This window comes from Chelon labrosus, assembly GCF_963514085.1.
Source record: "Chelon labrosus genome assembly, chromosome: 6".
Classification (NCBI taxonomy): domain Eukaryota; kingdom Metazoa; phylum Chordata; class Actinopteri; order Mugiliformes; family Mugilidae; genus Chelon; species Chelon labrosus.
Genome location: NC_140342.1, coordinates 10136087 through 10163432, shown reverse-complemented (window position 1 = coordinate 10163432; position 27346 = coordinate 10136087). Strand labels below are relative to the sequence as shown.

Below are 27346 nucleotides of genomic sequence, written 5' to 3'. Positions count from 1 at the left end.
CAGAGAGTGGGGGTCTCTCCACACAGTTGAGTAGCTTGTCTCATTATGCAAGTGGCACATTTTCCATTAACTCCTTGGTGCATGTTAAATCCTCAAATCAGGGATGTAACGCACACATCAGGTCAGGCCTCCACACTGCGTAGCCTCCTACAGGCTCCACTCAATGCAAAGCACTGTAACATACACAAGCAATGTTGTGCACTGGGAGGGTGTTGCGTTTAAGTGCAATTTTTATAAAACGTAAAAAACCAAAAAGATTTAACATTTTAGCATTAAGCTAACAAAACAACACATTTCTTCAGACTTCAAGTTCTGCGTGACAACTTTGTGACCTACTAGCTAGTTGGTTTAAAAGTCTTATTTTCCATAGTCTTCGGTTGTGTAAAGAACAAACTCCAAAAAATAAAGTAAAAACATCTTTAAAAATAGATGTAAATGTCGCCGTAACTCAACGTGCGCAGTTTGATACACGTCAAAACTGTCGCGAGCAACACGCTGCACAAATGCAAAGATTTTGTCGCCAGTGAGAAAGTGCGCAAGGATAAAATTTATAATAAATAAATAAATAAACCTGCGCGTTGTTCAACTCGCGTTTAAACTTTAAAACTAAGTCGACAGACAGTGTGGATCTGCGTGGTCAAAGCACACTTGCAGCGCTTCCACCATTTTCCAGTACAGTGGCTGCTGCCGTGCTGCTGTACTGGAAATGTGCAATAACTTGGGGAAAAAAAAAAAAAAACTCACCCGCGGATATTTCTTGACTCTTCTCACTTCTGGCTCCGGAGCTTTAACGCTTAAAAGCAGCACCCAGGGTCCGTGTGGTGTCGTATCTGCAGACGGCGGCTTCTCGGTGCGAATAAAACTTGTAGCAAAGCTTTGGTTCACGTCTGGCTGCGCCGTCTTTCTCTCGCTCTTTCTTTCTTTTCCCGTTCATAACTCTGTGCTCCTGCTCACAGCCATTTCCAGCTCAGCACGGCGCAGGGAAGCAGAGTGTGCGTGGGAACTAATATGAAGAGCGCGGAAAGTGACGAAGCCGAGCGGAAAAGTCCGAACGATTAGTGAGGGGTCACCGAATGGCCTCGGCCCATAATGGAAATTTGAACCTGGCAATCTTGAGCTGCATTGCCGCTTTTCCATCCAAACCTTATACTTTAAGCTGTCTTTTCTCGCAAAGAATCCTGTTCCTATGAAAAGGAAAAAATGCACCACATGCTAAATCCTTGTTTAATCCCTCAGTGGGTTAAATAAGGACATCTTCCCAGAATAAATTCCCTTTTTAATACAATCTACCTCAAAGCTTAAACTTGTTCTCAATTTATTTGCTAATTTTTCGCAGCTTCTTGTGGCTAGATTACACTTAATGTGAGGAGAAACTAAGGATGTAGAAGACAAAACCTTTCTTTAATCTGTGTATTTTACTCAGTGAGTCTACTAAATATGAACGTCTGTTTCTTCCAGTTGGATAAAATAAAGGACCTGTGAGTCACTATTACCAGAAACCTTCTTGAAGTATGACCACAATAACACTTAAGACAGATCCAGATCATCTATGACACTGAAAAAAGTGTAAATATTGTTGGATAAGCAACAGATGACAAGTGCAAACATTTTGTAGTTCTGGACTTTCCAGTCCTCCGCAATTCATTTATTTCAAGCACTGTTAAGACAAGAGCAAACGGACACTGTCACACCAGTCTGCACCAGATACCCACATGGTAGGCATTTCACAAAGGCCAGTATGGGGAGAAGAGGGTCGAGCGGAGAGCAACAAATTTAATACACACGTGTGGAAAACATGTCAGGCGGCAGCTGTGCACCCGCGTGAAGATGCGATGCTTCATTCGATGAGAGACGACAAACGGCTGGTACGGATCTGCTGCCGAGATCTCAAGCAAGAGTGTAACACGCAGATGCAACGTAATGTCAGGAGATTCATTTTCAGTTGGGGTGTGCAAAATGAAAAGATCAAACCCTACAGTATGAACACGTCAAAATGTATATTGCATCAGAAATTCAGTGATAAATCCCACGTACACAAACATCCTTTTCCATACAGTACAGTGAAAAATGGTCATAGTATTTGAACCCACGCGATCTATACCCTTTACTCAGGGTCCATTGTGATAATCCCATATTAAAACCTCCATTAATTCTGCAAAACAAAAATGTGAGCCTTCATAAAACCGTGAGGTCAACAAATTCTTCCATGTAACCGTTTCAGACTGGAAGCGTTTTAGTTGCTGATCCAAACAGTTTCGGTATTAAAACACAAATCAAAGAAAAATAAATCAAATAATACACAACTGAAAACCGAGTTATGGTTATATTTCATCACAATTTAAAGCTCATATTAATTCAAGGCCTGTCCGTTTCCCCAAATGTTAGAAAACTCCTTTTTCATCGGATTGCAGATTGGATTAGGTTCATGTCACTCAGGAGACATTTGATCCGAGTCTGTCCATCTACATACAAGGTCACTTTAAAAAGAAAAAAAAAACAAACACCACTGACGGCTGTTATAAGGTCCACCATTGTTTACACAATATACATCAACAGCATATGTTATTAGTACTGCAACAAGACTGAATCCATGTCAAAATATACAAAAGGAGATAACTGTTGACTCGTTCCTTCACCCACTCAGGACTTCTGGTTGAACTCTGCCACTCCCTGTCATTCTTTAATTTCCCCTAATAATTTAAGTCCACGCACAGAAACTTCCAAATAAAATGTAAACATTCATTCATAATACGCACAAAAAAACAAACAGTGAGCCAGGTTTGTTCATTGCATCCACTGTACAAGTATTGAATCCCACAGAGAAAGATCGTCCTGAAATATTCATGGAGTCTAATGGTTAAACGGCTACTACGACTTGTGCAAACACTTTCGGATAGATTATGTTCGTAAGGAGCTGGACGGAGGCTTGATTCAACAAGCCATTAGAGGACAGACACAACAGCCTGACTTCCGAAGGTAGTCTATCAAAGCTCTATCTACACACCTGCATGTTGATCAGGGTGTGGTCGTGACAGCTGCTAGAGGACTTTTTACAGGACAGACAGAAAGTGGCAGTAGAGCCCATGCATACAAGAAGCTTCTTATATACAACTACAGTACCCCTTTTAACTGGTTCCTATGGCTAACCCATGCTTTGGCACCACGCCTACGATTCCAAGTATTGTGACGGTGATGTTTTTTTGTTTTTTTTTGTTTTATACATATATATACGCCCTGTATTTTGAAACAATGAACCTACTACGACAATCTGCATGATGGATTTCTTAGGAGAGGCAGCACAGAATATGTGAAATTTATAGTACATTTGGTGCAGGACAAACACTGTAAGTTTGTTTCTAAGATCCAATCTGAACACGGAACAACACTCTCACATACACACTGCGGTATAAAAAAAAATGTTACAATATTGACTAATATTACCTCTCCTCATCACGACCTACTATAAGACCACACTCAGAAGTTGATGCCTGGCTTTTCTCTTGTGCGATTCCTGAACTAACAGCTGAAGCATCCAAGGCATTTTCAGCAACCAAAAAAAAAAAAAAAAAAAAAAACCTAAAACAAGGTGAGCATAAAAAGTCATAAATAAGTTTCTTCATTTAAAACAAAAACTATTTACAAAATATATCAGTTACAGGTGCCACAGTGATTTGAGAACCGAGAGAGAATACAAGCAACTTGGAAGTAAACATAATTTGTCACTATTCTGTTAACAGTGTTGCAGGATGCATGTATTATTGAGAAACATACATTTTATTTTGTTCTGTCTTCAAGCAGCTGCTTGTGATGGTTTGAGACTTGGTCACAGTTGTCTTGGGCACATGCAAGGTCTTCAAATAAGTACAGTAGCAGGTCAAAGACTTCACCTCATTGACCTGTTAACCCTGGCAAAGGGTAAAACTAAAACCCTTCTTTGTCTTTTGACTTGGCTCTCTGCTGTGTGGTACCATGTGATCCTCTTCCTCCCTGCTTCACACTGGACTCTGATTGGGACGTGTTGATCCAGGATGCCTTGAACGTATTTGGCTGTGTGACCGGAGGTGTGGGGCTCGGTGTCGCCTCTCTCTCGTCCAAGTCATCGAAGCTCACTTCCTGCACGGCCTCTTGTTTCTTGAAGGAGTCCCTTCGCTCTGACAGAGCCAGCTTCCTCATCACCACCACTTCTTTTGAATGGTGGTTGCTGCCGCGGTGTTGCGGCGAGGCGTTGGAGCGGTGGTGCTCACTGCCTCCACTGCCTGTGTCCTGGTGTCCTCTCTGCCCTCCAATGAACAGCCCCTGGCGACCGTGCTCACCAACACAGACGAACCCTGTGGCGGTGTCCCCCTCTACATCCTCCAGCCCCTCCCCCTCAGATAGAGGCACCTCCATGGTGTGGCGGCGGGTGCTATAAGCCTTCCTATCAACGTGGTAACCCCCCGTCATTTTGTCTCCTGTCAGCTTCTCTGCTGACTGAACTCTTTTGAGCAGTGGTGAGCGCGGCGGTTCTGCGCTGCGGGGACGCACAGAATGACGGGCAATGGTGGGAGGGGACAATGTCTTACCGTGGAATCCCTGTAGGGACTTGGGGTGACTTGGGAGGCAGGATGGAGAGCACTGTGGAGAGAGAGGCTGAGGTGGTGGGATACAGGCCAGGGGTGAAGGAGGGATACTGCTGGTGGACTTGCAACGACCAGCTTTCGTGTAGCGACCAAGGACATGAAGGGAACTGGGACGAGCCTGTGGTACGGGTGAGTTGGGAGAACTGGAGCAAGGAGAAGAACTTGAATCTGACAGAAAGGGAAAGAGATAAAATATTTAGTTGAAAAAAACATACTCTATATGGATTCTTAATAGGTGCAAGGCGTCATCACTGACCTCCAGAGTGGTCAGGAGCAGGGGAGCGACAGGGTGTAGAAGGCCCAGGAGAAAGACTTTGTGTGGGGGACCCAGAGAGGCTATCACTAGAGGACTGGTGGAACCCTGAAGAGAAGCTGCGGCTGCTCTGCATGGGTGCAGCAGGTGTATGCTTTGACAGCTTCTTCAAGATACTACGTCGCCTGCTGCAAAAGAAAAAAAAGTTGGAGTCAGCGTTTGGTTTACAGATTTGTTTTCGCTCTATGTCTAATGTCTAACTAGCTTTTTAAGGTCAGTGAATATCTGCTTTATAATGTCGATCGGAAAATAAATAATTAGATTAATACACAAGTAAAATAACAATGTCTCAGGTATGACTTAATTCTCCTCTCATGTACCTCTCCTGTCCATCCTTCCTCTTGCTCTTTTTGCTTCGCCGGGCCATCTTGGCCTTGTAGCTCGCCTTCCTGGCCGGGCCCACCTTGATTGAAGTGTTCTCAAGTGCAGTGGTTTGCAGGGTCACCCTGTTGCCACTCTGTTGAAATAAGATCATTAACATTAACACCTGAGTCATAAAATGATACATGATCATAATTTCAGTCACCTACATATGCAGTGTGTGTGTGTGTAGATAAATATTTCAGCATGTCTTACCTTGAGCAGGAGCTCCACCACCTCAGTGTGTACGAGTCCCTGGACCGACTCCCCGTTGACGTGAGTGATGAGGTCACCTGCCCTCAGTCCTGCCTCGTGTGCTGGACTACCCTCCTCAACACTCTAAACCCAAAACACACACACACACACACACACACATCCTCAAAATTGCTGGTCATGCAACCATCTAATCAGCTGTTACCATGGCTGTGTCCTGGTGGCCTTTTGAGCTCTATGCAATTAGTGCAACCAGTATTTTTTGTCAAGTTGCTCAGTGAAGAAAAATAGTCACATAAGAACACTAGGACTATTATAAACATCAATAAATAAAAATACATACAATACCTAAAAACAATAACATACACAAGTGACTTGATAAGGAGTCGCTTTAAAATTTGCCTGGTATTGAATCTTGCCTATGTTCACTGCTATGCCTATGTGCAATACTATACTAACAACAAAAAAAAAATCTGAAGACTTTAAACAAACAATTTTCATTTTAATATGTAATGCAGTAAATCTGCGTCTGAGATGAGGATACATACCCAGACCATGTGATGAACAGTGTAGACGTCACTGTCTCCCATGTAGACTCTGATAGCTCGGAGCGCAAAACCAAATCTCTTTCCAGAGCTGTGAATGACCACGGGAGGCCTGAGGCAGCTGATGCTGACGGACAGATCCCGGCTGGGAGACGAGTCTCTGGATGAGGGGTTGGATGACAGGGACAGAGACGATTTGGGGCTCGTAGGAGGACCAGCTGAGTCGTCTGGTTTAAGAGAAAGAAAAAAAGAAAAGAAATCAGTTGTGTCTCGGATTTGTATGAACAGCTACCAGCATCCAGTATTGAGGAAGTTACTGTCAAACTTTCTTAGTTAAAAAACAATAATTGAAAAAAAAAAAATCACAGTGTCTGGTTTGTGTGTTGGCTGTGTAAATTACACAACATCAGGCTGTAGAGGGCACTGTAAACACATGGATACTCTCTGTGACTACAGCGAGACCGCCTTCGTGCCTCTAAAAGACTAAAAAACATGATATGTTAGAACTCTGAGCAAGTAAATGAACCCAGACTAACTTCAAGAAGAACCCAGGTAAATGACTAAAATATTACATGCTAACTTATTTTCCTTAACAGTTTACAGAATCCAAGTCTGGCCTGCCTGGTATTGATGTACACATTTTGTACAGATTATTATTATTCTGTATACCTGGGGTGATGATAAGAGAAAGGCCAGAGACAGACGCCGACTTGGGGACTTTTGCAGATGGGGATCTGGGTTTTTCTGGTGTCTCCAGCTGGTGGGCGATACGTCGTGACGCCCCTCTCCGGAAAGCCGGTCTGGTTCCTGTGCTGTTACTCCGGAGACGAATGCGCCTCAGGTTGGAAACCATCCCATCTATGATCGGGCATATGGAGGATGAGCACTAGTGTTTCACAACAGAAAAATAACTTAAGAAGGGAGTTTTACGGCAATCCAACTTACCCTCCTCATCAGCAGGGATGGCAAAGCGAGGCATGATGTCCAGGCTCTGGGTGCTGTTCATTACTAGCGGGCTAGCGCTGCGCTCTGACTGTGAAGAACTGGATGAAGCACGAGGACGGAGACTGCAAATGTAAAAAGAAAGATAAATACAACAAAGGAGTTCAGTAATACCAGCGATATCAGCTAGCTAGTTGGCAAGAATGAGTTAAACTACGGGTTAGCAACACATCCCTTCTCCACAATAGACAAAAAAAATGTAGTAATCTTTTTTTCTGGCACATTATTGCAGGTAAATAAGCTGCTGTATTCCAGTTCTTGTCACTTTTTTGACTTTAAAACCACAATTTTGTCTGTAGAAGTCATCTCAGCCTTTCATATCTTAACAGCTAACACTAATGCCTGGGTTATGCTTCCGCGTAGTGATCACGCAATGGTCACGCAATGGCCACGCAGTTGCTTGGACGCAGTCGTGAGACCGTGATGGTTCTGCGTGGGGTTTACGTGTCGAAATGCAATTCAATGCCACACAGGTAGAGGGCGCTATGATTTTTTGTGACCGACCGACCGAGACTCTTGTGACGTATCTCGCCTCGTATAGTTATTTACCTTCCGGCTTTTGTCGTAGTCACAGTGAACGATGGACACCGAGACAGAGAGACTGGAGTGTTGGAGCTCCAAATTATTCAAGTTATTATTATTCGGTGTTTATGAGTGGAAACCGGAAAAGCGGTCTCCAGCGGATGTAGTTAGCGGACCAATCACAGCCAATGCCGCTGCGTTGCTGCTGCGTTGCTGTTGCGTCGCCTCGACGCGCGTCGAGGATTTTTGGGAGGTGCACGTCTGGCCCTTGCGTAGGACGTACGGGGGTCCGCAAGGACGTAATAGGTCCGTACGCCCCCTCGCGCTGTGTCAACGCGGAAGCATAACTTGGGCTTAATCGATGGCCTGACACCTATCCCAGTGCACATTGAATGGAAATCAGCAAATGTGTCACTGTCATTCACACCTCTGGGCAATGTAAAGCTTCCATAGGACATGCAGTCAAGAGCATAGTCCAGAGAACTCATACCAGCTCATATACAAAGCACATTTAAAAAGAAACACACCAGGGTAAAATTTAAAACAAGGCAATAAAGACTATTTTAACTATTACTTGAACATACAGTGCTTCATTCCTAATGAGAACAGATCTTATACTTCCTTCTCACATTTTTCATAAAATCTGTAGCTAATGAGGAGAAAATGGTGAGAAGGGCTGGCTGTCATTTTTGTGTTCACATAATGAGGACATCATTCTCTCTATCTCGTTTCATGCTCTCACCTCCCCCTGTGTCCATCTGTCCTCCTGTCTCCGCTAGCCAAGTGTTTGTGTCCATCGCCAGGGGAAAGGACTCCCCTGCCCTCCCATCGCTCCTCCTTCTCCTCGCTGTGGCTTCGCTCCGACGACGACAGGCTCTGGTTGGATGGTGTGGAGGTGGACAGGTGCTCTGTGCTGCTGTACACCTAGAGTTTAGGAGGAAAACATGAGAGGTGGATTAACGGTGAACATTTATTCATTTTACATGTTCAGTTAAGATAAGTCACACCAATGTTTAATTCTGTCAAAAGAGTTATCAACATGAAATCAGTCTCATCTATCAGAGGAGTAAGAAGTACCTTGCTGAAGCGGTGGGCTACAGAGCTGAACTGTCGGAGCTCCAGCGATGATTCATCATCGTTGGTTTCATCATCATCATCTGAGTCCAGGTGACAGTAGCGCTCCGATCGGGCTGCAGGGAACACAGCCGCAGTGCATTAAATAATGAAAACTGGTGACACTGATTTCATCCTAATTAAATCTGGCACCCTGCATTACTCTGCACCTAGGTATTAGTATATTATTCTGACAGCCTCATCTCACTGTAACGTCTACCTCTGTGTTTCTTACAAAAGTATGTGAAGGTTCAGCTGTGTGTGTGCAGACAGAGATACTGTACATATTTGTGGAATAGCTAAGAAAAGGCCCTTTCTGTTTATATGTCAATAAAACCTCATACTGTCAAAGTAACTGGTGTCCTCCTCAGTCTCAAGTTGAGGGATGAATTCAGCTTTCTGTCTCAGGAGGCCATTCCAGTCCAGGCCCAGGAAAAACGTGTGCATCTTCACCTCATTGGTTCCACCTGGAGGAGAAACACTTAAGTTTGATTTCAATGGCTCCCCATATTGAACATCTAGTCAAATGATAAGAATGGCATATTGACCCGTCATTGTGACCTAGTCTACATCTCTGACATTTCTGTATATGTCAATTTTACCAAGTCTGGTTAACAATGTCCTCAGCTAAATGTAAGCTTCAAACATTTGTTTGTTGAGCTGTCTCAATAAAATAAATCCCCAAAATGCCCACCGGCACCAGAGCAGACATATAGTCCCTATTACTGTGGCTGAAAGAGCGACTTTAAAAGTCTTTACTTTAAAATTCTTCTCATCTGGCTTGTACCGGCTGTCCCTGGTGAGAAACCTCATGTCAAGGCTGTTCCCAAATTTTTACAGATTACGGTGACAAGAAATCGGCTTGGGCCTTTTCTTGGCCGTAACGAGGACACAGCACAGTGCAACCTGGGGCCCAGTAGGCTATACTCCAGAGAGCCTTGTCCATCCTTCCATCATCAATCAGACTGCCACCAACCTGTTCCCAGGCGGTCCAGAGGGCTCTGCCTCAACAGTCTGGTGATGAGGTCCTGAGCATCAGCTGGCAGAGCGTCCTCCCCTTCTGGCCAGATGATATCATCTTAACATAGAAGCACATACCAGTGAGTCAATAAATAGACTTAGGAGACAAAGTGTGTAAATTTGAAACTAGACTGAATTATACAGACTTGAATATAGAAGAGTTCATACAACAGTGTACTAAGTTTAAGGATATCTTACCATTAACCACTTGTCCAAAAAGCTGCTCTGGTGTGTCTCCAAAGAAAGGCACACAACCCACAAGGAATTCATAAAGGATAATGCCCATGGCCCACCAGTCTACAGGCTTCCCATAGCCCTGCCTCAAGATCACCTCTGGAGCAATGTACTCTGGAGTACCACACACCTGTTAAGAAGGAAATTAAAAGACGGTTGGAAAAGCTTGATCTTAGCTAAGGCTGCGAACACAAGAGACTAGATGAAGACCAGATGTGAAGAGACAAACCTGTTTGTCAATGAATTCTCTGGTGTCCTTTTCAATGTGTCCTTCATACAAGTTGGTTGTCATGTTCATTAGTCCAATCTTTGACAGTCCAAAGTCTGTCAGCTTAATGTGTCCCATGGAGGTAATTAACAAACTACAAAGAAAGGAAACGCAGAAAGGTTTCATGTTACATCAAATATTAACCTCAAAGCACTTTAATTTTATATTCAGGAAAAAAAAAATCAAAGGCTGAATCTTTCAAAAAGATCGGCTGTAACTTCAGAGAGATCGCCAGCCTTTTACAGCTGATCAGAAGTCTAAAGATGATGAAAGCATTAAAGTAAATAAGTGCTGCCTTGAAGCAGAGTCGCAGAAAAGTATGTGAAAATATTCTCTTTGTTTCATGGGTTAGGAACTCACTTGTCAGGTTTGAGGTCTCTGTGCACAATGCCGTAGTTGTGAAGATACTCTAAAGCCAGGACAGTCTCGGCGAAGTACATCCTGGCCATGTCCACAGGCAGAGGGCCAATGTTTTTTAACAGGTTGGCGCAATCTCCACCTTAAAACACAAAGATGGTTGTTATGACAGACTTAGTCAAGTAAGTAGTCTTCTTTAGTCTATTTTTTATTTGTGTGTGAAGAGGGGAATTTTATATTTAATGTGTAACTGAGTTTTACATTGCTGCTTTCCTGGCAAGTACACTTCAATAGCCACACAGCAACTCGGTGTGAATGTATCTACAATGGAAATACAACCTACCTTCCACATACTCCATGACCATGCAGAGGTGTCTCCGTGTTTCAAAGGAGCAATACATAGAAACCACAAATGGGTTTTCAGCAAAGGTGAGGATGTCTCGCTCAACAAACACCTGCTGGATTTGGTTCCTAAGAATCAGGTTCTGCCGGTTGATCTTCTTCATGGCGAAACGCTGCCGGGTCTCCTTGTGGCGCACCAGAAATACAGCCCTGCATGACAGGAAGGAAATGAAGGAAAAAAAGGGAGACGGTTAGATTACATTATATTATATCTATAAAAGAGGCAGAAAAGACAACAAGCAGCCATGAGCACCACTCACTAAATCAGTTCAGACTTGAGATGAAATATTGCAGACAGATTTTTAGTGTAAACACAAAAATACAAAAGCAACACATCCTCATTTTAGTTTCTTTTCCGCTTTTATATGGCTCTCTGCGGTGTCCACAAAGTGACTGAGTCAGTCACACGCAAACAAAGAAGTCTGTCTTACTCACCCATAGGCGCCATTGCTAATGAGCTTTATAGTCTCAAAGTCGCTCTCCAGTGGTTTCCTTCGAGGAGGGGTGCAGGCTACTCGGCTCTGAATTACATACACCCAAAAAAAAAAGAAAGAAAGAAGGAAAATAAAAGGATTGAGGCTGCTGCATCACTTATGGAAAGCAGGGATCCTCACACTTCATGAGTTCATAATGATAATTTGAAGAATTTCAGCTTCTCCATTCACCACTTTAACTGCATCTATCCAAGGAACCCCTCTGTGTTGTCTAGCTTTGCCTACTGAAGCTTTATATTACTCTTTTAAATCTCCTGCAACCACCACTCTTTAAGCCATCAATACAGTGAATTCAGTTCATTCTATATACACACTTAACTGTTTAAAGTGAGCTTTTACCTGTACAGGTGTTGCCTCTCCAGTGTCATCAGACTCTCTGCTGGCTGATCTGTGACTTGGACTCGTCTGCTCCAAATGAACCATCTCATGAACCATCTCTGTGACAGCAGATAATTAAATTCAGTTCATCTTACATAAACACTACGGAGGACAACAAGTCCTTATTCAGCTCCAGTGATGATGCTTGATTGAGAAGAGAAAAAAAAAAAAAAAAAACATCTGCGAATGTACCCAACACAGATTTGTTGTCAGTTTTTGTTCAAACTGAGGGATTAAATTAAGTTGAATTAAGCTCCGCTGTGCAGAATATAACTGTGGAGAGCAGTGCTTTACTCAGTATCCAAGGGAACATTATTCGGTTCGTTCAATATGAACAGACAAATAAAACCTGAAAATAAACATCAAGATAGTAAAGTTCAAGTACTATTAAGTTGAGCAATGAACAATGAAATGTAAGTGCTGTTTTCATTAAAATCTATTAAATGTTAAAGCGACATTAAAGTAAGAATCCCTGCAACAACAGAAGAGAAGACATAAACCGCAGCAGGAATAGAGCCATAAGCATTATTGTTCTAAAACTGCAAAAACCTATTTAAATAAGACCAAAATAATGCAGACATCATTAAAAACAAATAGATCTTGCACCTTCCAGTGGATCTCTGTTGAGTCCAAGCTGGCTGATAATGTATTTGGGAATATCGGTCTTAATGCCCTGTCCCACTTTGGCCTGATCCTCTGCAACCTCCAGACGCTGGTAAAACTCCTCTGGATCAAACTCCTGGATAATATGTAAAATAGAAAAGTTGTAACTTGCATATCAGGAAAACAAAGAAACCAACAATGCAAAGTACAGCTGCCAACAAAATGACGTACACTACAGACATCAAGTGCGATTGCAACAGGTGGCTTGACTCTGGTGGTCAAAGGGAAGTGACATACGAAGCTGAGGACGCAGCTCGACTACTATTCAAAACACCGTCTAGTACAGCTATGTAAACTTGTTGTTGGCTTGTTCCAATATGCAACTGGGTTATTATTACTGCAGTGTATCATCAGTACATGTGAGTCACACGTTTTGCGACAGATATTTGGCTCTGTGCATGTGAACATAACATTAACCCTATGATTTTTATTGAATCTGCCAGTGAGTCTTACCAGACACTCCAGGAGCCTAGCAGGCCTGGAGATAATGATGAGAATCTTCTTGACCAGTTTGGTGATGACGGTCACCTCCTCGCTCTCTGAACGCTCATACGCCTGACAACAGGAGAACAAAGAGTGATGGATTAGTATTGTGACTTAATCCAATTGGCGCAGCTCATCCACAGGCTGCACTTCAGCCTGGCTCATATTTTTAGCGTCCATTTCATCTTCTTACATTATCTGTCGGTGATTTAAAGGGATCATGGCCATGGTATGTCAACATCTTGCATCAATACTGCCAGATTTATGAAGAATAGAAAACACTTTTATCGAGACTCATTGTCTCCATATCTTAGTCCAACAGTGACTTTCCTTGATCAAACAGCGGGCTCAAAAATGTTTTGCAGAGGTGGTTAAAGTGTGATGTCAGTCAGAGTTCAGGTTAGTCGGGTGTTAGTTTGAAACAGGCTCTGTGTCTGTCCTGCTACAAGATTAGATTTTAAAGGTGTGGTCTACGGAAAGTTGTAAACAGAATTATAAACAGAAACTAGGACAAATCTCTACATTCAAATATAGATTTCAGATTGCGACAGAAGGGGACATGTGTTTCAAAATAAACAGTAAACGATTATAATAATTACAGAAGTACCGTTACTGTCGAAATTGTAGACAAAATAATTGTTATTGCTCTTTATATATGAAAGGGATGAATACATAGAAGCACTGTGGCTGTGGCGCTATTAAAAATGAACCCATAAATTATCCAACTCTCTGAGTGAAAAGATCAGTCATTTGGAGTCTGAGTCTCCACCAGGAAGCTGTAATCTGTTTTGCAGAAGGCAGCATTTTCTGCAGTAAAATGATTGCTGGATAAGTTATGTAATAACTCATTGCATAATCAAACACTTGACCGCTGCACAGATCCATCTGTAATAATACAAAATGACAAAACTATGACTGGCCAATGTACCGAAAGCAGCACAAATGAGAACAAATCAAACAGAACATTGCAATTCAATGTTCCCAGTGCAGCTACCGTATAGAATTCAATGTCCCAGAGGGCAATCTGAGCTACCAACAATCAATCCACACGTAATATCTAAAAAGGAACAAACAGTGACTGAAAAAAAGAATGTGTGGACAAAATCTTAGAAAATGGGAAATACAGAAAATCATGTTTTGAAAGCGGAGAGGAGAAAGACCCACCTCGTGCAGCAGCTTCTCCAGTTTCTCCTGCAGCTCCACAAAGTACCTGGAGGTGACAAGGCCTTTCTGGGACTTGTCCAGACAGTCTCTGGCGAGCTCCAGCAGCTGGTGCTGAATGAATCCCAGAACACCATCAGCCAGGGGCAGAGCAGTGCCTGGGGAGCACTCTGCAATGATGTCGAGCAGCTGACCCTCCATCTGGGCTGTCGCCTGGGAAACCAAGATGGAAGACTTCATTTAAAACAGTATTTCAGTAGCAGATTTCTTGAAACCACATCAGTGAGTGGCTCAAGTTCTAAAATATCTTGACCTGGTCTCTTTACCTTGGGAAAGCGTTCTTTGTAGACGTGATTCATCATGACAATTTCATTGTCAAATACACCACAGGTCCGTCCAGGGCTGGAACAGAACAATAATCAGAAATGCAGTCATAAAAATAATATCACAGTAAATCAGTCTTGGATGCCAAATTTGAATCACCTAAAAACAACAAAGCTAATCTGCAAATTGATCAGGGCATGTGGTGATAAATGAATGATCCAACGCTCACATTAAATCAATAACAACTGATAAATATCACACACACACACAAACATTCTAATATCTTTTATGAGGAAATTACAAATGCTTTACTGAAAGTGTTTAATACCACCTTAGGTCATAAACACAGCGCACTAATGTGATTCAGATCAGGTTCTCATTTGCAGTATACATGACCACATCTGTTGTGTGCACGGGGCTTCAGTTTCAAGAGGGCACCTTTTAAACTGTCCATACACATGACAAATCAATGTACTGTCACCACCAACCCTTAAAAATAGAGACCCCAGGTGCTCCTTTACACTGTGTTGCATGCTACAAATTACAGTATCAATATGTGACATGCTCTTTACTATTTCTGGGGGAGCACAACAGTTGTGCATGCAGCATGGTTTTATTTGAGAGAACTAGCGGGCGGTAAACCCTTAGGAACTATTTGGGTGCAGCAAGAAATGCTTTACACACAGTCTGGAGCTATTTTAAACGACAGTAACACTCCATCATCTGTTGCCATAGTCAACACGTGCAGTATTTCGGATGTGTTTCTAATTACATTAGGATAGTCTGTTACATTAATTGTATTTGTCAAACTGTCTGACGTTTACTTTTACGTAGCAGTAGATGGATAGACAGACGCGTGTTGATTTGTGTATGGAGTATGTGGCACGTATAGGAGCACATCACAGGAAAAACAACCACATAAAAGTTGTTACCAACACCCTCCGCAGCCCATCATAAAAGTCTGCAGCAACCTCAAAATTCCCGACCACCAGAGCTATTTAGAGGGATTATAAATGATGAGGAAATGCTATATTCCAATCCACGGGATTGCTAGTAAATGGCACAGAGCCTTTTTCCAGAGCCACATCAAACAATGATCCCACCAGTTTTAAATCTTTCCAGCCACCATTTCACTCTTTCTAATCATATGTGAAAGATGTTTACAAAACACTGAGCCTACTGCTGTCAGTTTTAAGGGTGAGTGGCAATCTTACTAAATCTTACTAAATATGACACTGCCGCTTCACATCTTCTGTTTACAGTTCTGCTATTAGATACCAGACTGATGCCAATCGTATGTCTTTCTTTGGTTGCAATGCGGCTAACAAATCATTTCAACCGTCGTAAAACTAATTTAGATGTGCATTTAATTTGATGTGGAGGCTCTATGAGGTTCTAAGTCAGCATCTACTTTTTTTTTGTTCCCCTTCATCAACGCTTGTGGTGTTACTGTTCAACAGGTTTGAATTATCCTCTCAACTTTAGGCTTTAAAATCTCCTGAGGAGGCACCACGCATACACGTAAAAAAAAAAGAAAGACGGTGCTGCTGGTGAAAGAGAGATGTTAAAACTTGTAATGTGTGTCTGGTTAACTAACTAGCTAACCAATACGGCTAACACAGCAGCCCTTGCAGTCATTTTAGTAACACTGGTACAGGTCTGAGGCTTATTTCCAATTTAATCAATTGGTAATTCCTCTTGTATTGAGTGGAAGCCAGTTGGTTTTGTTTAACAAAAACAGCCCATACATACAGCATCTGGTATGGTTATTGTAATATTCAATTCCAAGCTACCTTAGACTGCGTGAACGGAGCCTGACGGGGGGCGAGGGGTGGGCTCCCTCTTCGTCCGCCACACTCTCCGTGCTCCGGAAATGTTTGAAGAGGAAATGGAGATCATCTTGCGTGGGCTGGAAGGGCAACTGGTGCAATAACTCCTGGGAAGAGGAGGACTGGAAAGGAAGAGTAAAGAGGATAAACCGGAATGATTACAGAGAGAAGTAGACAAAGGGAAAGAATGTACACAAGTCAGAGGACTGGAATATATAGTAAATATGTATTAAAAATAATTGACTTTTGATTTTATTTTTTAACATATTGGTATTTGAGTGAGGTTGTGCCTCTAGAGCTTTGATGATACAACATCCTGTGTTAAAAGGCTTCCTCTGATGAGAGTCATTCCACTGCTCTCTGTGATTCACTCATTATCCTGTTAATGCTCAGAGTCTTAAAGGTTCTATATAGAGCTGTGGGACCCCATCCACTATAGAGCTGATTTAGACGTAACAGTTAACAAGAACGTGCTGAGAATAACTGCAGTTAAGTCAAATATTATGAATCTGTAGGATCTTTAAAACAGGCTCTGTGAGCTTTAGTCTTCTGCTGCCCTAAAGCAGGTTTCAGCAGGGCATTTCTTTCTTTCCTGCTGCAGCACGCCTCGAGGAAGCAAGCATAGGCCGTCGCGTCGACCATGCATGCATTTATTTTCTCTTTCCAACCAAGCTGTGTGACACACGGCTTGGAATTTATGAGAACTCCCATTTGGCTGGGGTCTCGTGTTTCACTGGAGGAAGAGCTAAGAGAAGAGAGTGGCTCATCTGACTGGAGGAAGGAGAAGAGCATAACAGAGAGAAAAAGTGGAAGGAGAACAGAGCAAAGAGCAAGGAAGAGACAGGAGACAGAGAAGACGTGATAGAAAGAAGAGGGGAGAAATATACCCCGAGGAGGAAACTAGAGACGTGTCAGAAGCGAGTGAGAACGGCATAAAGACCTCACTGACAGCGAGCCTGAAAGGGGCATTGTGTGGGGAGGACTGACCTCACCACCACCAAGCCATGTGGCTGGCTGTACAAAATTACTGCTATGACACAGGAGCAGAGAATTGTTGTGAATTGTTTTGAACCACCAACTGCAGTTTCAGTAAAGGCTTTGCAAGATAGTCGCCATAGATACCATCAACAAATACCCAATGAGGGTAGCTGGGCAGCACGGTGTGCTCCCTCCATTCGACTTTTCCCGAAAAGAAGAGCTGAGCGGGGAAATGTGAACTGCTGTACAGTCCCTGTTATGTGACGTCATCCAGGAAAAAGAAACTGGGAATTTCAACAAGACCTGTGTTATTTTAGTGATTGGAATCTTTATTCCTGTACTTTCCGTCGGTCATAGAGTAAAGCTCCAATTATATCAGCGTGAAGTCAATTATTTATTATCAAGGGACAGAGGGTAATGTATTAACTGAACCTCTACATCTCTTTGTGTCCAATAATAAAAAAAAAAAAAAAGTCCATTTGTTACCATATTATTTTACATAATTCCTGTAAAACTCTGTTAAATGCATCTGAGGATTGATACCCACTTCCTCTGTGAGCTGGAAAATATGACCCAGGGCTGATGATGCAGGGATACATCATCATCATCATTGTCGGACATATCCTACTATGGCTGCCTGAGTCATTAAAAGATACCAACATCAGTTTCCAGGCAGCTGCCCAAACTTTCGGCTACTTACTGGTTCTGAAGCTTGGTTGAGTATGTCACTCTGAGTTTTACATATCACACATATTACTTACGCGTGTGTCAACAAAATCTTTCCGTGTCAGTCTGAGACAGTAAGGAGTGCCAGGTGTGCCAGTCAAGCCTATGATCAACTGTGTGTGTTTGCTGTTTTGCACATGCTGGAGTATTCTGCACTACAACCCTGTCACTGCCCTTTCTCCAAGTCTACACGGTGTAAAAAATTCAGATACAAAGACAGTATCAAAAGTACAAGGTCTTTGTTACATATCAGTTTAAACTAACACACTTACGCAATTTATCCAAAATACGGAGCAGGTGCAGAGCGTTTTTAAAAAAAGAGCTTAACTCCATGAATGGGGTCACCTGTAAATCAACAACCATTTATAGGCAGATTTATTTCCTTCACTGTGTAATATCCGATGGGATTTCCAGTTCAGTCAGTCAGCACCAAAGGTTTACAAGACACCACAGCCCCATAAACTGATTGATACAATGCGAGTAACATGGGGGAGCTACGGTAAATGCTCCCACGGCAGTGGTTTGGAGCGAGGTTGAATAACAAATGAAGGCTTGGGAGACTGACAGACAGACGAGACAGGAGGATCTTTCAGGTGACAGAAGTTCGACTTACAGATACTGATGAACTGGGTGCATTGGTGCAGTATCCAGATGTGGGGACAGACGCCACAGACCATCGTCTCCCATCTGCTCGGCTGAAACAAAAAAAAAAGTGAGAGGCTGCTCAGGTGTAGCTCGTATGAAGCCTACACATCCTGTTGACTCACTCCAATCTTCAAAGCCTTGCCTTTTTACATATTCAAATCTCATTTTAACGATAGCGCTGCAAGTGCAAGTTTAAATGCCAACAGATAACATTTAAGGCTTCAATCTGGGTTAGTGAGAAGAAGAAACACCAGTTTGTCCTTGTCTTACCTTTCAGTGCGGGCCAGTTGGCTACGTAGATGCAGAAAGGAGGAACAGAGGACAGAGATGAAGAGAGGAAGAGTGGCGGTTGGAGACACAAAGTGAGAAAAGAAGTAGACGCTGTTTAATGATAGCGACAGAGTCAGTCTGGCTGTCAGAGTCACAGCGTTGTTAGTCTGTCAAAGCTCGCAGCCAGTGGCTGTCTGCTGTTGCCGCTTCTGAACACCTGCCAAGCCGCTATCATACTGCAGCACTGAGACCTTCAGACACTTAGCTCATGTCTTATTATGCACACACACAATACACTCATAAACACTGCACAAAGCACCCACCCAAACCACTACTACAAACAGAAAACCTCAGCCCTTATATGAAACGTTTCCTTTCACACTTCTATGTTCTATGTCCCCCTATTTTTCCACCCAATGTGGCACTCTCCCTCTGAGGATGTGGCCCAATTTTCTTCACCGATTTCAATCTGCAGTAACAAAGATGTTCAAATGTTTTCCTGCAAACAACAACTCTTGGGGACATGAAATCAGAGGTGACACGATGAAACTGGATGGTTCTGCTCTGAGAATAAGTGAAGTGTATTAGATTAGATGTGCGTGCTTTCTCATCTGGATCATGTCTGATAAATGTGTTATTAACCCACTTACTGTTGTTGTTTTGAGGTTCTATAAGGCTTGTGAGGAGGAAGAGGCCAAGAGTAAAAACAAGGCCTTAAACCAATGTTATAATTACTGCCCGGGTTGTGAAGGAAAACGAAAATGAAATGTTGGCAGGCTTCACACCCCAAGGTTACAAAAATAATAATAAAAGAGAGACAGCTGCAGCTAAACAATAGTTCCTTATCACGTCATTCTTTCCCATAAGGTTTTATTTATAACAATTAATGCTAAATATTACGTGTGTGGCTACTTCGTGTACATGTACCAAAACCACAAACAGCAGGGCTACAAAGCTTCTGTGAATAACAAATAACCCCAGTGGAGCTGTCAAAAGTGCAGCCACAGCATCAGTCTACACACTGCAGCTTAAAAAGTCTCAATAAATTTAGACGAGTCGCACAAGGCAATTCTATAAGGAGACTTCCCCCTCCCCATCCCTGAACTTATGGCGCAATATGCCATGCTGCACTGCAACATAACCCATGACATCCGAGACGCATAGTTTGTCATTTAAAGTACAATCAGTGAGAGAGAGAAACAGGCTATGCTTAAAACTTGCTGTTTTGCTGTGAGTGTTCTAACGGGCAAGTCGATAGGACACTATTTTCTGCTACTGGATGAGGATGCCAGTTCCAACTAGTGTTCCTCTAAATCGTAGTGAGTCTATAAACAGTTGCAGGACGCGTGATGAGAGGGCAAGCTCTGCAGTTTTTCCCCATAATCACAGCAGCCCAGAGTAATGTGCGTGCACACCGACTCGCAGCCTTAATTGGTTTGACAAATGCCAAGGCCCATGTCCAGCAAGTGGCTATGCGGCCTTTCAGTTGGTTGGGATTGCTTCTCCACTGCCTCATTTCCAGGGGCAAAGGGAATACGCCAAGGCATGTTCATTATTCATGCAACTCAGTAGCCACCATTATTTGAGTGAGTTTATGCAGAAGACTGCAACTTAAATAAGGGAAGAATATCGATGCTGTTTTTCAGGTGGTGCAAGTTGGTTTGGGCTTCACCGAGCATTAACCTTGCTGAGAAAAGGTCACCATTAAAACAGCCTGGCTATGTAGTCCACTATGTAATGGACCATAAATGGAAATATAGTTTGTAGATCTTTGCATGAAGAAACTTTTGAGTAATTTTCTGCGCATTTTATCTGGTTCACTCATTTTCCAGTTGAAGTATTATGAGACATTCTAGTGTGGTAATGTGGCTGAGCTTGAGCGCCTCAGACCAAATCCATATTAAAAAGCATCTGCCTTAATTCTTACCTGCGGGCAAACTGGAAGTTGCCAGAGGTGCTGGCAGAGACATTTCTGGGGCTTTCCGAAGGGCTGCTGCCGGCTAAAGAAACAAAAGAAATCTGTTACAAACCCGACAAATGGGCAGAAGCTGAAATAAAGTATTTGACTACTAACATGCAAAATTTTTTACACCGGCTGCACCCATGCTTCACATGATCACGCTGACATTTTGCAACTGGTTCAACCTGAAAGAGTCACATCTTTTAATTACAGCTATACACCCATAGTAGTTAACTAGGCTTCTTCCCAGCCTAATCGAAGAATAGCTGCATCAAAAGACAGCAGGGAGCTGTTAATCACACACATGACTTACATGTCGGTCCATGAGGTCAAATACTTGCCACACCCTGAGCCACTAATATATTCAGGTAGCATATTTTGGTACCAAATGTTTTCTGGCTTGTTTGTCAGAGACGTATCGACCTATCGTTTTCGAGCAGGCTATGGATGTAGACAATTAAATTAAACGTAAGGAGAGCCAAAGAGGCAGAACATCCTGTCATACCATGTCAGCAAGCAAGCACATCATGTTTGTCAAGCAAATACCATTAACAAAGCTGTTGCACTTCACTCTGTTAACTTAGTCCAGTTGTAGACGTCTCTAAACTCCAACTCCATTCATGTGTATCAGGTTGCTAGTTAATCTGTTTTGCTGACTAGCTATACCTGAAAGCCCTGAATCATTGGCCGTTTGGACTGAGAAGCAAAGTCACCAGACAACAGCTGATGGGTTACCAGACTGTTTTTTTTTTTCCATAAAATGGGTAGAATGAATGAGCACATCTTCATTCAGCTTCATACATCTAGAACAAGGAATGAGCAGCCTGAAGGAAGCCACATGAAAATTATTGTCATGCGAAGGAAAACCACTGAATTATAATGTACCCTCAAGATGGTACATTACATATAGTAGCAACAAACACTAAATAAAACACCAGAGGGAAACAAGTGCTAGTCTTGTGATGTGCTGTGTCGGGACAAACAAGGCTGGCGGAACATACAAGAGACACAAAAGCCACAAATTAACCACTTCGTCCCATCACTCCATCTTCACAAACTAAACGACTGCGTATTGCAAACGAGGCCTCCAACCTACGTCCCAGCCAAAAAAAAAAATCAAAAAATCAAACACACAACTATAAACACACAATCACCTGTCGCAAGTGGGAGAGGTGACAGCGGCCGTGACAGCGTGGGCGATGGAGTCCCAACCGCCAAGCTCCTCCTCTTGTTACGGGAACTGTGGGAGGAGGGAAACAAACAGAAGAGAGAGAAAACACTTGCTGGTGAAATGCTCTTACAGACATGATCAGGCAGAAGCTGTTTATCGGTCTTTTATCAGCGCAGTAAACAGACGCGTAAAAGAAAAATAAATAAAACAGGATCAACCTATGAACTGTTTGTTGTGATAAGAACTACACTGATAACCGAAATGACACCAGCAATAATGGTTGTACACCTATGTGCTAATATTAAAAGAACTTATGTGAACAAAACAATACAATAATACCCAGTAAAGGACAAGGACTATGGACTATGTGTTTATGTCTCAATGATAGTCTAATTTAATGATGTCTTGTGTCACGTGAGCGTATGGGAAACATCTGGATGTATCACCAATTGTGCCACAAGGCATGATTCTATGAAATGGTTGGCTGTTATACAAGGATAAACATAAACAAGTGAACCAAATGACTCCCAAGACATTACTGAGTCATGGACACACTGTTTATACCATTACACACCCATCTTCACAGACAAATACAACCATTAGTTCCTTAAAAAAAAAACATAAGCTGCTCTATTAGTAAGAAAATCTGGGATCAAATGTTCTTCCGCTGCTCAAACCGAGGTCCGGGTCCAATTTTCTAAATACGCATTTTCAATGAATATAGCAGCTCTGACCAAATGATCACACCAAACTTGTTTTGTGTAGATTTCACTCAGACTGTGAAGTGCGTGTTTGACATTTGCTTGTGTTGTCTTGAGAGAAGTTTGTTTCTTTCTGTACTAGTGGCCGCCTTCCTCTTGCTACCAGAGCTCCTCTTAGCTGGACCAGTTGTCTTCGTTTGGCAGAGCAAGTTTCCCTAATCTGTTCTTTAGAGCTCAACCTCTTCTTCATTTTTAAAAGCTTACAAATATAGGTACACACCACATATATTTTTTTTATAGTATGACTTCCTTAGACAGATCACAGTATACTTATGATGCAGTTACTTTACAGTTCAAATCTTATTTTGTCCACTTCCTGTGTGGGACCCGCAGGCTTCTGCGCGAAGCCACTAACTCAATGTTTACAGAAGTCTCGGTTCAGATTACATTTTTGGCTCATTATCTGTTTGTTTTCAGTGATCTGCCAAAAGCTGGGGTGTAATCCCATCATGCTCCCTTGTTTCATCATCGATGCCGTCTCTCTCTCTCTGGCTATGACCTAAAATAATGGAGGAGACGACAACAGAGTCTGACGTTTCTGGGTCGGTGCTGAGGCAGATTCACTGACTATATGGCCCCCAACCCAAAATGACACCAAATGGCAGAGATGCACAGCAACAGAAGGAATTGGGGGGGGTGGGGGGGCAATAAATGCTTGACTTTGGCTTCAAAATGACTCGGCTCCAACAACAGAAACATTGTGAGCCTGCACCATTTTGCTCCTATCAGAAAATCAGAAAGCATCACTGTGTCACACCATAACCACGTGAGGAGTGAGCTTTATCATCAGTAACCAGTGATAAGTATATGTGGAGCCAACAACAGTGGCTCGTAGGGTCTTAGCAGGCAGCCATGTAGCACGATGAATATAGGCCACTGAGATGCAGGCCTGCATGTTTCATATGTCTGCAGAGGTCTACTGAAAATCACACACATGACTGATGAAAGATCCCAAGTTAATGTCAAAAATGTATAGTCTGACATTCCACACATACATTAGCCCACTATAGTAGTTAGGAAAACTAAAGTAGATGGAGTTGAAATGAGAGAATAGATGTTCTTCACTCATTAGCAGTGGGTTTTAGCTGTTTGTGCCATATTATAACACTCTACACGTAACAGCAAATCACAGCAATACAGCAATTTATTATAGAAATATCGGGTTCATTGCAAAGGAAATAAAGATACCACAATCTATGATAAGATCAGTATGAACTCACCGACTGCCAAAGACACACTGAGTCCTTGGGCGTGAAAGGCTAATAACACTGCAAGGGCTGATTATATTTACCTCGCAGATAAAATCCCATCTAAAAACGCCACAGTACCACTAACCGCATCAGTGTATTATCGATCAGCACTGGGTCTTGGTGTCGCTTTATGCGACAGCTGGCAGCAGACAATGCAGCCTGCCCACACATACAACAGTCTACAATGGCCACGTTTCTCTGTCGGAAACAAAAACTAGGGCGGATGTAACCGACACATACAGCAACATAAGCGAAAGGTTATCACAGACGCGACAGTGGCCCGTTCAATGTGAGCTCTACGGGGATAATATGACATCTGGACACGGTGAAGGTTGCGTTTACGTGCTGTGAATCTAATAGCACATCATGAGCGTTCAACAAATAGCTGTTCGTCAGACCGTGGATGCCACAGCTGATGACAACTACAGCAGAGCAGATCGCTTATGTTTTTTTGCGGCAGTTTAGTCGAGACCGCATTGCATTTCCAGGTGTCGTTTGCATATCCAGGAAGTATTTTGCTAAAAAGCAGGATTTCGTTACCTTTTCGATCTTTTCATCATGGCCCCAGTCACAAAACTAGTTTTGTAGCTCGGCAGCACGGTCCAATAGTAGTTTTGGTCAGACATGGTTGGTGGTGACCCGACAAAGCTAATCCAGATATGAGAATTAGTGTCCTTTTGTTAGAGAGGGAGCATCGTGTTAGAGTCTGTCCTTTGGTTTTGTTATTATTGGCGGTGGTTAGGCCAAGACGCCGAGTCCAACGGCAGAAACTCCATTCAGCTTCGGTACAAACTGACCCCAGACCCACGGCAGGGCAGCTCGGTGGTACCGGGAGACTGCAACGGTCATGTCCACTACGCTCCTTTTCCCCGTTATCAGCAAAATGTCGGACAGAATCCGTCTCCCGTGAAATGCGACATTATCGAGGGATAAATATGAAGAGTGATACAAACTTTCCAGCTACACCATCGTCCACCGCAACGCGCAGTCGCGGTAGCGCGCGCCTCAGGGAGGAGGGACTAATGATGCTTTCAGGAACTGTCGGAAATACTGTAGTAATAAGCAGTTCGAAAGTAAAACGCCTGGCTAATGAGGCTAAGAAATTGTATATTTTCGGCGATAAACACCAGCTTTACATCCAAATCTTAATAAATAAATAAAAAACATCAAAGGTAAAGCGTGCGCAGCAAATCATATCTATTATTGTTGCAGTGTCCGACGTCCTTGAAAGTTGCATTCTCATCAGAGGATATTCAGATTCTCATGTGATTTTCATACAGACTGTAGTCCAAACTCAAATGTTAAATACTGATATACCGCCATTAATGATAACAAAACTGAAGTATAGCAGGGTTTTACTATATAAGAACTACAACATGATATATTCAATTTACAACACAATAATTCTAGGCTCTGGATTATCAACTGTCCAAAGTGGGCAGGGGCACAGACCTTCAGGGCATTCAAATGTCCCAGATTCATTGACAATAGGTTTGTGTCAATGTGTTTACTTGTAAATAATTTTAGGAATGCCCTTTCTGGGTGTTATTCCAGTGTATGGTACACATTTATTTTCGTCAGCCTAATTACCACACACATCCCAACAGCTTGTTTTTAGCAAGAAGTGAGTTAATTGGTAAAATAACCAAAAATGGAAATGGATTTTAGCTCCAAACACACTGATCCTGTTACATCCTTTGAAATAAAAATTTCCTTGTTTGTCTCAAACGCACTTCTGAGAAGGAAACGGTCATAGATGAGAAGCACAAACATACTGATATATTGATTTCCTCTCACTCATACACAAACTATTGTGTCTAAAGCCTCTTAAAAGCAGGGGAAACTCCCTGAGTGTCTGGAAAGACGCTGACGTTATTCCGACTGGGGCATTTACTCCGGCAAATTCGCAAGAAACTGCCTTCGTGCTGTTCACGCGTGGCACTGTCCGACTGATAAAACGTCATATGAGCTGTGACGATGAATCAATTTCCTCTGGATCGCGAAGAGGAAAAGAATTAGAGAAAAACAAACAGACATAACTAAGCAGCTACCTGTAGGAGCTTGCTCAGTTTGCCGACTTAGTTCAAATATTTAAAAGAGTAACAGCATGAAGCCTAGGTTACAAATGCTGTAAATACTCATTCTTTTATCCTTGCCAAAAAGAATAAAGAAGAGTCAACCTATTGATTCTCATATACTCAGAAGGTTTCCCGCATGCACTGTCTCTGTTTATGTAAAACCTGTCTGAGCGGTGAGACTGCTCTGTCTTTCTGAAGCAATTTCAGGTGTTCCTGCCTGTCAGCAGAGGATCAACTGACTGTATACTCGTGTGAAAAATGACATGCAGGCAAACTAAAAACTGACAAGTGACAGACACCTGGCTGGTCTTGTTTGCGGCGTGCACAGAAAAGGATCGGCTGATAATACTTACACATTTCCCCTGCGAGGAAGACTCAGCTCCTTCTAGAATGAAAGAAACGGGAAAGACTGAAAACCCAGAACATTTGTAAAGTCACATCCTCCATGTTTGCTATTAATGCACTGCTTTAAAATTCAAATTGTAGAGAATACCTAAGAATGTTTATTGTTTAGCTAAAGATGTCACATCTCAACGTTACTTTTCTTATCATGTAACACTTCTTATTTTCCTCTAATTTGGAATATTTTTGTTGCTATGAAAAGCAAGTTTCCTCCACAGTAAACAGGGATGAACATTTAAATGATTTACTGTAACAGTTTAAATCCATAAAAAGTAAAAAATAAAATAAAATAATAATAATAATAATAATTAGCTCTGATTATGGTTGTTTTCTTTTCTCTGCCACTCTCCCACCTCAGTTAATTTCAGTGTAGCACAAACACCATTAGCTACAGCGTGGTCTAGTTTCTCTCGCAAGACAAGTGGGCCTCGTGGCCATTTAATTGCGAGGACACAAATCCTTATAGTCGCCTGTGGCTACTGTGTTTGCACTAGAAAACTGCCCTTGCCGGTCAGGATTTGTAGGGCAGGCTGGCACTGGAGAGGTTGTGCACAAATCATTTTGGGACTATCAGCACTGTTCTTTAGCTTTTCTTTCTTCTAAACAGAATTAATGTCAGAGAGGGACAAAAATCGAGGTGGGTAAACACATATCTAAACAACAATGTGTCTTTATACAGACAATGTTTTCACATCTCATCATTATTGTTATAGTTATTACTGTTATGGTAATTTATTTAATTATCTTTTGTAATAGCAGGGTTGCATTTAACCTAAAATCTCTGAATGAAAGGTGGGAAGGAAAA

The 27346-nt window shown here is 42.4% G+C and overlaps 2 protein-coding genes across 2 annotated transcripts in view; both read right to left on the bottom strand.

Annotated features, from left to right (window-relative positions):
- The window catches only part of pik3r2 (phosphoinositide-3-kinase, regulatory subunit 2 (beta)), a 33543-nt gene extending 32392 nt beyond the window's left edge, over positions 1 to 1151 (bottom strand). The window contains exon 1 of the mRNA XM_084546584.1: positions 745 to 1151. The gene's annotated coding sequence lies outside the window, so the exon portion shown is untranslated. The remainder of the gene's footprint in view (positions 1 to 744) is intronic.
- A 456-nt stretch (positions 1152 to 1607) lies between these two features.
- Positions 1608 to 25253, bottom strand: mast3a (microtubule associated serine/threonine kinase 3a). The gene is made up of 26 exons (XM_084546583.1): positions 24602 to 25253; positions 22034 to 22119; positions 20847 to 20919; positions 18618 to 18699; positions 16265 to 16422; positions 14474 to 14549; positions 14151 to 14360; positions 12957 to 13058; positions 12447 to 12579; positions 11802 to 11899; positions 11404 to 11489; positions 10910 to 11118; positions 10570 to 10708; positions 10171 to 10303; positions 9906 to 10071; positions 9664 to 9765; positions 9032 to 9154; positions 8652 to 8764; positions 8317 to 8498; positions 6996 to 7117; positions 6720 to 6908; positions 6054 to 6277; positions 5509 to 5631; positions 5253 to 5389; positions 4876 to 5060; positions 1608 to 4787 (listed from the first exon to the last, which is right to left on the bottom strand). Exons 1-26 carry the CDS (start codon positions 24685 to 24687, stop codon positions 3922 to 3924), a joined length of 4203 nt encoding a protein of 1400 aa, XP_084402709.1. The 5' UTR covers positions 24688 to 25253; the 3' UTR covers positions 1608 to 3921.
- Positions 25254 to 27346: the final 2093 nt, after the last annotated feature.